This window comes from Phoenix dactylifera, chromosome 4, assembly GCF_051530095.1.
Source record: "Phoenix dactylifera cultivar Ajwa chromosome 4, Ajwa_hap1_PhDact_Kaust_v1.1, whole genome shotgun sequence".
NCBI lineage: Eukaryota > Viridiplantae > Streptophyta > Magnoliopsida > Arecales > Arecaceae > Phoenix > Phoenix dactylifera.
Genome location: NC_143193.1, coordinates 3,236,558 through 3,249,255, shown reverse-complemented (window position 1 = coordinate 3,249,255; position 12,698 = coordinate 3,236,558). Strand labels below are relative to the sequence as shown.

The following is a 12,698-nucleotide window of genomic DNA, read 5'->3' as shown; positions in this document are numbered from 1 at the left end:
CTCTAGCCTTTTTGTAAACATACCAATATAACATTACTTCTCACCATGGCCCGAATATTCCGAAGCAGAGGGTGGAACTTATCCACGCCACCTGTGCCCTCTTGGATCCAGTTGATTACCGTAGCTGAGTCACTTTCGAGCATGACTACTCAGATCTGCAGAGCACGTTATGCGTAATCCAAACTAGCCAACACCATTCTCAACTCTATTTATGAAATAAAGATGTTGAAAATCTGGCACCCGCAGCGGTTCAGTTTAAGCGCTCCAATAGAGACAAGAAGGATATTTGGGGATTCTGTGATACGTAAATGATAATTCCTCCTTATTCCTCGTTAGAATTCCTTCATTCCATATTCCGGGTTTGTGCTCTAACTTGTTTGCTAAAAATAATTATAAATTTCAGCAAAAAAAAAAATATAAATGAAAATTTTTAAACTAGGGTGAATTGAGGTTTAAACTAGTTACTGTTGGGATTGAGGGGGGGGGGGGGGGTGATGTTGCTTATTGCATTTGGTTTGTGCCGTTATGTGGGATCGGAGTTGTATCTTTCACTCGAAGGAATGATTCCTCTTGAACAAATTCACCATTGAATCGTACAATAGTTGCTTCGAGATCTATGTAGATAGATGAATGAATGACTTGCTGGCATAGTTCTTTACAATGGACTTGGGCTTCCTTATTGTAAGAGAGGTTAGGTAAGTTGCCAAGGGACAAAGCAGTCGAGGGTGGTATGGAAGTCTAAACGATGGAACCAATAGAAAAAGATAAGGACTCATTTGGTTCATGAAAAGAAATTTTTTTTACTAAAATTTTTTAGAAAGTTGATACCTAAATATATATGGTATCTAGAAAAGTGGCTTTTGCATGTTTGGTTGACAATAAAAAAATGACATTTTAGAATGACTAGTGTTTGGTTGAGTATCTACTTTTTTAAAAAAAATTGTGTAAAATACATGTTATATCTTTAATAAAGAAAAAATATTATTCTATTCTATCTAAAAACTTAAGAATACTTTGAAAAAAAAAATTACCAGATTTTTTTTATATTCCACATGTATTTTTTTCTATGAAATATGAAAATCTTATTCTCATAAAAAAGCTACTTTTTCATCTTTTTTCTTTGAAAACTCCAATCAAACATGAGGCATCTCCATTTTTTCGTTAACCCTACGTTCCTCTTCTTTTTCTTGCGAATAAAAGGAATCCAAAAACTTTTATAGAGAGACGGATAAAACTAACCATCTTCTCAAACTTAAGAATAAACTGAGATTTGCATATATGTTTATAGCTCTTCTGATCAGAAAACCAAATTTTATTTGCTTGATACATGCACTTATTGGACATATAGAATGAAGCATTTGATGGGTGATCGATCGAGATTTTATCAGCTGCAGTGATTCTTTATTTTTCTTATGGTTACATAAACAGCTCTTGGTAATTACGCTTGGTTTTCCTGAATTGACCCTCAGGTTCCATTTCTTGTACCATTCCACTCTCTTTTGAAGATGACTTAGCCACCGTTTTCCTCAAAAACAAAAAAAAAAAGATAAAAAGGCCATGTCTTAGCAGATTCGCGAGAGATTATTGATCTGGAATTGAATGTTACCATCATGAAAGTTGGAGGCCAGGGTTTAGTGGTAAAAATAAAAACAGAAGCAACCTATACTTTTCTCCGGTGATAAGGATATTATCATCGCCGACGTCATCGTCATCACCATCATTATCACCATGCCATTCGTTGTGGTTATTCTTTGCATCATACTTGTTATCACAAATATGTTGATTGCGAAGTTTTTTTTCTAGTCACATAAATTTTTTTACATCCAACTTGATTGATTTCTCTAGCAAGTGCAACCCTATTGTATGGTGTTTCATGCTTGCTATATACTTGTAAGACTTAGCGTAAATTCCTGCGTGAATGTGTGAACATATATCATTGAAGCATGTTATCAGCCATATATTTGTTTTTGGTGAAATATATGCCCATGCAAATAATTTTTTAATTATAATCTGTTGATTGCATTAAGGTATTGCTAAGAAATGATATCATAATATCAAGTGTTGGGGATGGGGAGACCTTTAGTCCCATACTGCTTGTGTGACAAAGAGTGCTGTGCCTTAAGTGGGGGAGCTTCCCTCTTTCTCTTCAGAGGGCCCTTTTGGGGATAAAACTGTGGGGGAGGGGGGGGCTGGTGGCTCCGGTCAAAAAAGGGTAGTACCTACGCGGACCCTCGCAGGCTACAATCCACGAACTCCCCAAAACGGACAATACCTCTGGGGAGAAACACGGTTACTTTTAGTCCACAACAGCTGGCGCCTTCAGGGACTCCCCCATACCCTGTAAAACTTAAGTGTGGAATCACAGCACTCTCTGTCAGGAAGGGCTGTGTTGGGGATGGGGAGACCTTTAGTCCCATACTGCTTGTGTGACAAAGAGTGCTGTGCCTTAAGTGGGGGGCCTTCCCTCTTTCTCTTCAGAGGGCCCTTTTGGGGACAAAACCGTGAGGGGGGGCAGGTGGCTCCTGTCAGAAAAGGGGTAGTACCTATGCGAACCCCCACAGGCTACGATCTACGAACCTCTCAAAGCGGACAATACCTCCAGGGAGAAACACGGTTACTTTTAGTCCACAACATCAAGTATTATTATGATGATGCTATATTGCTATAAATAATGTCAAGAGTTGCTAAGAAAGTACTACTAAGCAATGGGATTCCTTATATTACATGGCCAATGATCCACTAGTGCCGAGACAAAGCCATTTCCAAGCTAAAGAAAGAGCTCAGCCCTAGAGGAGTGTTATAGGACAAAGAATGTCATGGGGTGTCAAGCATCTTTTCTTTAGCCATGGTCAAAGGCTGTGTGCACATTCAGGTTGAGAGGGGAATAAGAATGTTGGGTCAGTGTTTTCTTTCATCTCTTTTGCTATGCTTTTAGCAAGTTTCAATTCTCTAGCTCCATGAAGAACTTATGGAGAAGGTTCCATCTAATCCTATTTAACCAAAGATCCACTGCATGAAAGGAGAAAAACGCCGAAGCTAGGGAGATGTATCGGTAAGTTTGGCTTTCGCGCCAAATTTTGCCGACACTTCTAATGAGCATCGGCAGTTTGAAAAAGAGGACGATGCTTAAAAGAGAGTGTAAGGGCTTCACTACAATCTTATGAAAGCAACTCAATTAGTATCATCTGCTCTAATCAAAGAAGCAAAAACAATAGAAAAACCGTCATTCCAAGCTACTTTTGAGTGCTCCACACTTGCATAGCCAAAAAATCAGTTGCATGGTTTGCTTCCCACAGTGTTGTGACAAGAGAAGTTAGGTAATGTGAAGATCCATATAGGCTTGTGTTTAGTTTTACATCGGTTATTCGTCGGAGAGATCTTGGGTACTTATATAGGATCAAAAACCCAAAAAATATCTTTTGGTTTGTCTTTTTGGATGAGGTCCTAGGTTATTACAAATGATATAAGAGCAGACTCAACCTATGGCCCATATGGACTAGAAAACACTGCAGCACGAGCTCATTGAGGTTGGCCATGGGCCGATCATGGTGCTTGTGATTAGATTTGAATGGATTTGGATTCTTAGCCTGATGAGGACGTCGGAGTTTAAACGAGAGGAGTATGTGAGGATCCATACGGACGTATATTTAGTTCCACATCAGTTATTCGCCGAAAAGATCTTGAGTACTTATATAGGACAAAAAAATCAGTCCTAAGCTGTTACAAGCAATGTAGCACAAAGAGTCCTAATATTTCCAAGTGCTGGATGTTGAGAAGAATAAGAATCATGACCATTAATCCAAGACATCACAGTCTTTATGTCTCCTTCTAAGATGATTCTATCATTCTGAAAATTCATCACAGCAGTTCTCAATCCATACCAAGCCGCCAAAAACTCTGTACTAGGAACTGAAGTCAACGAGATAGGAATCGATGCAGCTAGAAGGGCTTGCCCATCCTCATTTCTGATAATAAAACCTGCTCCTGCTGCTTGAGGACGAACAAATCCATCAAAATTAATTTTAATATAACCAGGTTGTGGGGGTGACCAAGAAACAGGTCTTAGCTTGTGGGCTGGTGGGCTGGGATGTTTAAATTGCAGGCCTCTTTTGATGCAAGATTACAAAACCAAGGTCCCCTAAGATGATGTTGAGATATGGTACATTGATGTACTTGAAATAGTTTCCTACAAAATCTTATATTCAGATGCAGTGTGTTTAAAATTAGGAGTGTAATCAAGTTGAGTTTAATTAAACTAGGTTTCAAACTCAAAGTTTGATATCAAGAACTGATCATTTATTATTTTATTGTTATAATTCCGAATCTAGCTTACCCATGTTTATTTTGATAGTTAAATTGAACCGGAATCAATCTAAGCTTGATAAAAGCTCAGTCCAAATTTGAGTTTAAAATGTGACTTCTAACATATAAAATAATCCGTTAAAATTAGAATGTTAAAACTATTAGACATACGACTATTATCAAAGGTTTTAAACCTTGTGAGACAAAAAGTGTCCTAGTTTCTCTATGGAACATGCTATTTCACCCTGTCCCAATCGAGCATCATAATAGTTGCCCTCCATTTCTTTCTCTTCTTCTTTTCTTTCTTTCTTTGTTTCTTTTTCATTTCTTTCCTTCCACACTATTACCTTGCTTTTTATTCTTTTTTCTTTCTTCCTTTCCTTTTTGTACGTTCTTTTCTTTCTACTTTCTTTCCTTATTTTCTTATTTCCTTTCTTCCTTTCCTTTTTTTTCTCTCTCTTCCTTGCATTCTTTCCTTTCTTTATTCTTACATTGCTTTCTTTATTTTTCTTCTCCTTTCCATTATTTCTTTCAATTTTCTTCTTTCTTTCATTTCCCTTTTTTTGCCTTTTCTTCTTCTTTCTTTCCTCTTTTTTCAATTTTTTCATCGTGGAAGGGTTTCAAAGTCTAGCCCCCATCCTGGTTCCATTTTCTCAAAGAAATGGGATAAGATAGTCAGGATGCCTTAAATGCCCCTTGTCCTGCAAAGACTTAAGTTCTTGATTTTCACTCAACTTTTGTATATGATGATCCTATCTATTGATATATATACATTATGCACCTCATTTTGAGCCTTATCTTGCTATTTTGATTGAAGCAAGTTTTTCTTAACCTTTCTCAATCAACTTTGAGATGAACCTGATCAACCTTATTTTAAAACCAAGCTCAAGCTTTTCAAATCAATTACAACCTGGCTTCAGATTCAAACTTGTTGCTCTTGGTTCTTCAAAGTTGTAACATAATGAACCTTAGACTAGTTAAGTCCACGATGTTGGTTGTTAAGTTTGGTCTAATTTAAATGAGTTGCCACAGTTTGGCAAATTTTATATTGCGCTTGGTTAGCATCCAGAATTGGAATCAGAATGGATTAGAATTGGAATCGGAATAGCTACATCCCTCATTTTGGTTTGTGACCAAAATCAGAATTAGAATCGAATAGGACTTGAATACTAAGGGAGAGCAATGAATGCATTTTTAGGGATTGGGGCATTCCAATTCCTCCCTGGAATGGGGCTCTCTCCAACCAAATAGCTGAAATGGGAGTCACTCATTTTCATGCCCATTTCAGAGTCCAAATACCCCCAACCAAACATGCTCTTAATTTCTTAAATGCCTGATCTACACACAACCATGGTTATCTGAATTGTGGAAGATCTTTTTGATTACTTCCAAGGAATGGCAATTTACCAAGTTCACTGGGTGGTAGGCCTAGATAGAGATACACATTATTTAATTAGGCTGGAGAGCCTGGTCTATAATAATACCTCCTCTAGGATTGAGTGTGGATTTGGTAAGCTTGGATCAAATTATAACCAAAACAAAAATAATACAAAAACGTTTGGAAGGGTGCCACAAATTTAAAACGGATGTAGCCAAATCCATCGAGCAATTAGTTTGTTTTGGGTGCAGATCCTAGACTCAATCAATCTACATACAAGAATCCAACCTGGCCATTTTACGCCTAAGAACCATAGATTATGATTACAAACACCTGGATAGGTGTTAGGGTTTAAAGTTAGCTTTAGAGGCGGACACAGGACATGAATTGGTAGTGACTGGCTAAATGTGTCAAGGCATCAAATAGGCAATAAAGTTAAGTCTCGTTTAATAATGTGGATTTGGAGTGCAAAAAGCAAGGAATTAAATCTATTAAAGCCAAGAATTTTGGGGGCAAATGTCATAAGCCTGCCAAGGCTAATCATTAACTATAGAAGTTGGTGGATTAAGAACTTGGGAAGAGTGAAGCCCACCAATGGAAATGAGGGAAATTTAAAGGGAGAATGTTCTGGAGTAAGCCACAAGTTGAGATTGTACCAAGAGAAGGAAAAGGTGAAAAAAGCTACATATTGAGGTTATGAGTAGTGTTTTGCTGCCACTTGGTGATCTTCATCCAATCACTGTGGGGGCTATTTTAGTTCATGAACACTTATATATTTTTCGTACCTTTTTGTGTTAGGTTTATCTTCTGATATGAGGGGAAAACAATAGTCCAAAATGAGGCTCTTGCATACCATCAATTCATGAAGTTTATACTGTCATGCTTGAAGCTCCAACCTCAGAAAATTTTGTCTATGAACCAGTCACTGATGCCACAAACATATTCATGGTCAAGTACCCTCACCAAGAAGGAGGCCTCTCTTACAAGTATGATGAAAAGACCAATGCTAAACCAACAAGAAAACAGACGAGTAACCCTAAAAATATCAAGGTTAGGGCACAAAAGCTTCTGCTTATAGCCTTATAGGAGAACCTACCACCCATGGCCATGCACTTCTTTACACCTTAAGTAGATGTGGATGCTGACTTTTTTCACATTGTACATCTGCTATCATGTTACTTGAGCGTTTTTCTTACCAAAATCATCTTTTATCCCTAGAAAGATTACCCTAGTTAATTTACGCATCTTAGTAGCCTTAGTAGTTAAGTGCTTAATTTCGTAAAAAGAGAGAGAGCTACACTGCAGTAAATATAAACAAGAGAATGGTGCATCTTAGCTATTGATTTCCCATGTCTTTGAAAGGTTACCATAGGAGTCTAACATTGTTCAAGTTGAAGACTCATAAGTAAACTAGTTCAAATACCACATTGGACAATAAATACAACAACATACACCACCCTCACTCTCACATTCACATCCTCCTGTGTTATCGATACATTACGACAAGCAATCAAGCATGCTTTACTTCACTACACAATCTCGCCAGACAACTTGACAAACCAATGGCTTCTTCATCTTGAGCGATCTCGTCGGACAGCTTGACAAACCAATGGCTTCTTCATCTCGAGCGAAAGGCGCAAGCACTCCGACAGTTGGACAGGATGATTAGCAGTCCAATTGCACTGTTGTATAAGTCTTGCTAGCCACAAGTGGACCGTGGTCAAGCCCAAGACCCTCCCAGGGCAGACCCTCCGGCCGGAACCGAATGGCGAGAGCCTCAGGTCAGAACCTAGTATGCTCACATCCTCTTCGAAAAACCTTTCGGGCTGAAAGGCCCATGGATCTTTCCATATGGAGCCATCATGGGTGATGGCCCACATGTTCACCATGGCTGTGGTCCCTGCTGGAATCAAGAACTTGTCCACATGGACATCCTGGATGGCTAGCCTGGCCCATGAGAGAAGTGGGCCAGGTGGGTGCAACCTTAGGGCCTCCTTGACAATGGCCCGAAGATACCGGAGCTTCGGCACGTCTGAATCTTGCACAGATCGATCGCCGACGAAGGTGTCGAGCTCCTCCCGGGCCTTGGCTTGGATGTTCGGGTGCAAAACCATTCTTGCCATGATCCATTCCAAGAGGATGGCAACAACATCCGTTCCCCGGAATATCATTTCCTACTCAACACAATAACATCCAAACAATCAATGAGAAGATAATGAGTCAGGCAAAGTTCAAACACTGAATTGCTCAAACACTAAATGAGGCAAGATTCAATTAAGTTTGTAAGGGACCAGGTCTTAACACTATTCCAAATCAGGTCCAAGTTGGAACCTGTTTTATGATTAGTATCTAGGTTAATTTACTATCCGACCATTTAGGATCAAGACCAAAGGATTATCCAACCCTTTTGCATCCTAATGATTAAATAATTAACTAACATAGGATTAGGTAGAAGAAAATTGCCCTGTCAGCTTCAAACATCACTTATCAAATTCCTTTTCTAACAAAGTGGAGGGAGCTTTCTGTCTTCCTGAGTCAGAAGGTTATCGTGAGCATTTTTGGCTACTTCCGAACTAGATTGTCTGAGGTCTTTGTCTCGGCCGAAAGGCAGAAGTATCATGGTACTCGCTAGAAAAAAAAATCAGCACACAAATATTCCATAAAGAAGAACTACAGGGAGAACAAATCAAAGAGGTATGTGCTTGTGTGTGTGTGTGAGAGAGTGAGTGAGAGAGAGAGAGAAAGAGAGGACTCACCCAAAGCACTGCGATTATATCTGAATCACTAAGACTCTCTTCCTTTGGCAAAGCAAGCAGCAAGCTTAGGAAGTCATCTTGCTTGGAGAATTCACCATGGGTTCTTCTCTCCTCTATAAGTTTACTCATAAGAGCCTTAACCCTCAAAGCCAGATGCTTGCACCTCCTTCCCACCCCATACAAGTCCAAGAGGCCACCCAAGGAAAAATAATCTCCCAAGTTAAAGCTCCCAATCAACTCATACCCTTCCTTAACCATGTCAGCCAACTCCTTGCCCTCCACTTCCCCAAGCGACCTCCTTCCAAATACGCTCCCCACCATGCTCTCCAAGGAGCCCTTCTGCAACACTCCCCTCAACACCACCATCCCCGTCTCTTCCATCTCTCTGCGCACTCTATCTATCATGCCATCAGCCACTGCACTCCTCAGGGTCTCTGAGGCTGCGATCCTCCGGGGGGAGAACATGCTGCCGGCGGCGATGCGACGGAGGTGCCGCCAGTACTCACCGGAGGGAGCAAACCCGATGGCCCGCTCGAACATGAGCAGCCGGGCCGACACCTTGGTCGGCCGGTCCGAGAATGCCGCGCCGCACAAGATCTCCCGAGCGGTGTCGGGGTGGCTGCTGACGACCACCGGCGTTGCACCGAAGCTGAGCGCCATGAGGCGGTTCGCACGGTGGGATTTCGATAGGCTCGCCAGCTTGCGGTGCGCGAGCGGCCCCAGGAGAGGAAGGCTGCCGAGCAACGGCCACCCGATCGGGCCGGGGGCGACCGGAGCATTCCCCGAGTACTTGTGCCATGCAAAGCCACCAGGGACGAGCCAGGCGGCGAAGAAGAGCGGTAGAGTGAGAGAGAGAGTGGAGAGGAGGAAGAGGAAGGGCCATGGGGCATGGTTATGAGCTGCAAGGCACAAGATGAGTAAGAAGAGGCTGGTCATCAACTGGGTTCTCATTGGAGGAAGAGAGAGAGAGAGCGGATACTACTGCTCTTCTTACTGTTGGAAGGAGGACAGGATTGGTTTGGAGTTCTTTAATGTCTAAATGTGGAGGGTGGCAGGCGATGGCCCTCCTATTTATAGCTGAGAGGAGAGTGTTTTGGTTGGACAAAAACCAGAGCCAAGAGCTTGTATTCTAATTTTTTTTTCTCTCCTGTGATCTGGTAGTAGGTTCCCGAAACTAAAGATGATCTTAAAATATATTTTTATTTCAAGTGGGCCAAGACCTTTTCTCGCGTGAAGGACAATCACACCCACGGACACAATAGCTCCCCAAGTTCTCACAAAATAATTGGCCACAAAATATATAAGCTCTTGAACATTTAACATGGATAAATTTGCTCAAAAAATAGTATGATATATCTAATTTTATCAAAAAAAAAAATCATGTATTTTGGAACCAAAATCTTTTGTAATAATTGTACTTATAAAACAAGTATTCGGATTGTAACTAGCACCATCAAATAATTCTTAATAAATCCTCATCATGCAAACTAAATTTCTTGCTATAATAATAGAGACCGTACAAAAGCTAGCAGAATGGTTGTCGGACTCTAGAGTCACATCCCTACATGATGTGGCACTTCACCCTTTGATTAGGCCCTCTCTAGTGTTTGGCCAAAAAGAAAGTTGTCGAATCTTTCCATGAATGCTACCTCCCAGATGCATGCAAGAAATAGGATCCTCGCAAAATCTCATAATACAAGGGTATCTAAATGAACAAAAGTTCTCATGGTCGACCATTTATGATGATATCATACCCAACCAAATCATTCTTAATTATAAACAACACCAAAGATTTACAACTCTGCAAAACTCTGGAATATAAGATGATTGGAGAGTTGGTTTTGTGGTTTTAGGGGGGGCAAATTTTGCTACAACTCTTAAACATGTTATAGTAAACACATCTTAAAGTGCAAGCTAGCCCAATGTAGGAACTAAATTTCCAGTTAGTAGCAAACTGAAACAACATCAATTCATTCTATTGGTATGGTAAATAATATGGTTCTCTAACTCATTACGGTAGAAAGTATTTTCTTGTAAACTTTGTTTAGATTCGGTGTTGGTGAAATAAAACACAAAGCTGAGGAAAGCGGACCGAGCTCCTCGTATTCGTCCTTAAGCCCCTCAACCTTATCAACGGACTATTTTTCAGTATTTCCCCAAAAGAGAGGGGCTATATCGTAAAAGTACCATAAACCTGGCGGTCGCGACCGACGTGACCCGGGGTGGTTCTATATACACCCCCCCTATTGCTCAGGACACCCCCCAAAAATTAAAAAAAAATTAAATACTCTCTACACCCCCCCCCCCCCCCCCCCCATTTGCTAAGGACACCCCAAAAAAATTAAAAATTCCTAAATTACCCCCCACCCTCCCCACCCCCTCACCTAAATTGCTCTCTACACCCCCCAAACCCCCCCACCCCGCTCTTCCCCTCCAAAACACCTCGCCAACGCCCAAAACCCCCCCGTTCCCCCTTCTCCCTCTCGTCGCCGGCATTCTCCCGATCTCCGACCACCTCGCCGGCTTCTCCCGGAACCACCTCGCCGGCTTCTTCCGAAATTTTTTTTTTCACGGTTCGTGCTCCGTTCGGCACTGGATCGCCGAACAAAAGGCTTCTGTTCGGCTGAACAGTGCCGGACAGAAGCCTTCTGTTCGGCACTGTGCAGCCGAACAGATCTGTTCGGTTGAGGGTTGCCGAATAGAAGGCTTCTGTTCGGCACTGTTCAGCCGAACAGAAGCCTTTTGTTCGGCGATTCAGTGCCGAACGGAGCACGAACCGTGAAAAAAAAAATTTCGGGAGAAGCCGGCGAGGTGGTTCCGGGAGAAGCCGGCGAGGTGGTCGGAGATCGGGAGAATGCCGGCGACGAGAGGGAGAAGGGGGAACGGGGGAGGAGGGGTTTAAGGGGGGTTTGAGGGGTGTTTTTTTTTTTTCTTTTCAAAACGAAACGGAGGAGGAGGAGGGGGTGTATGAGAAAATTTCAAGGGCAATATGGTAATTACACTAAAGGTTAGTTTGGGTATTTTTTTTTTTTGGTTTTTGGGGGGTGTCCTGAGCAATAGGGGGGTGTATATAGAACTACCCCGTGACCCGCGACGCATCCCCTCGCGCCATGCGTCCAGGGCCACGTGCCCTTTTATTTTTATTAGAAATCAGTGACGCGGGCTGATGACGCCCTCCATAGTGGCAGTGATGCGACACTTATTATTTTTTTTGCAAAAACGGCTGCCCATCCATATAGAACTAACATAAGTACAACTCGCCAAATTATGGAAAAAAAATACAAAAAAGAAAAAGGAGCATATGAAGCAGACGTCCACAAAAAAATTCCGGAATGTCGGACCACGAACGAGGCGACCCAGTCTGCGACCCTGTTCGCCTCCCTAAACACACGGTCTGCCTGAAATCCGCTCATCAGCTGAGCCATCCTGCGAGGCTTCCGAATAAGGGGGTGACCATCACCATACCTATCCGCCCCCCCGGATCCAGTCGATCACCACCATAGAGTCTCCCTCAAGATGCACCCGCTCGACGCCAATTACCTGCCTGGCATAGGATAAACCATTCCAGGTAGCCCACAACTCCGTCCCAACAACTGTAAGCCCTGGTGTACACCGCCCTCCTGCGGCAACACGACACTTATACTCACCTATCCGTGACGCGGCACGGGCTCCAACCCTAATTAAACGTATCTTCATCCAACACCTTGGATTAAAGAACATATGCATCCATTAATTAATTAGCAGTCAACTCCACTCCATGATCCTGGATCTTCAAATAAAATTTTAATCTTCATGTGACGCAACACTTATACATATAGGCCTAATTATTTTCTATGGTATCAATATATACACACACATATATGATATGTCACCTAAAATAAAATTAATATAATCAATTTTATATTTCATACATATTAGTATATATATGTATATATACACTAAAAATATTAGGGCAATCAAACTACTTATAGTCTAATGACATGATTTGCATCATTTTTAAAATTTTAAATGAATTAGATACTATAGATCATGATCAACAATATGATCAGTATTGCGGCTATGACATATAGTTGCAGCCAGTTGTTGTGAAAATGAAAGAATTGAAATGTAAATAGAAGAAAAAATATAAAAAAAATATTATTCTAGCCTTGCCTAGAAATGAATTTCTAATGCCATTTGATTTTTTTTTGTGATAGCAACAAAGGACAGCCTAAAAGAATTTAAATCCATGCACAGAATGCACACAGAATATGATATGCAAT

General features: G+C 41.3%; 1 protein-coding gene across 1 annotated transcript; it reads right to left on the bottom strand.

The window, feature by feature from the left end:
* Positions 1 to 6,991: 6,991 nt before the first annotated feature.
* LOC103718332 (cytochrome P450 78A4-like) lies at positions 6,992 to 9,913 on the bottom strand. The gene is made up of 2 exons (XM_089930037.1): positions 8,437 to 9,913; positions 6,992 to 7,854 (listed from the first exon to the last, which is right to left on the bottom strand). The coding sequence occupies exons 1-2, from the start codon at positions 9,385 to 9,387 to the stop codon at positions 7,252 to 7,254; spliced, it is 1,554 nt and encodes a 517-aa protein (XP_089786163.1). The 5' UTR covers positions 9,388 to 9,913; the 3' UTR covers positions 6,992 to 7,251.
* Positions 9,914 to 12,698: the final 2,785 nt, after the last annotated feature.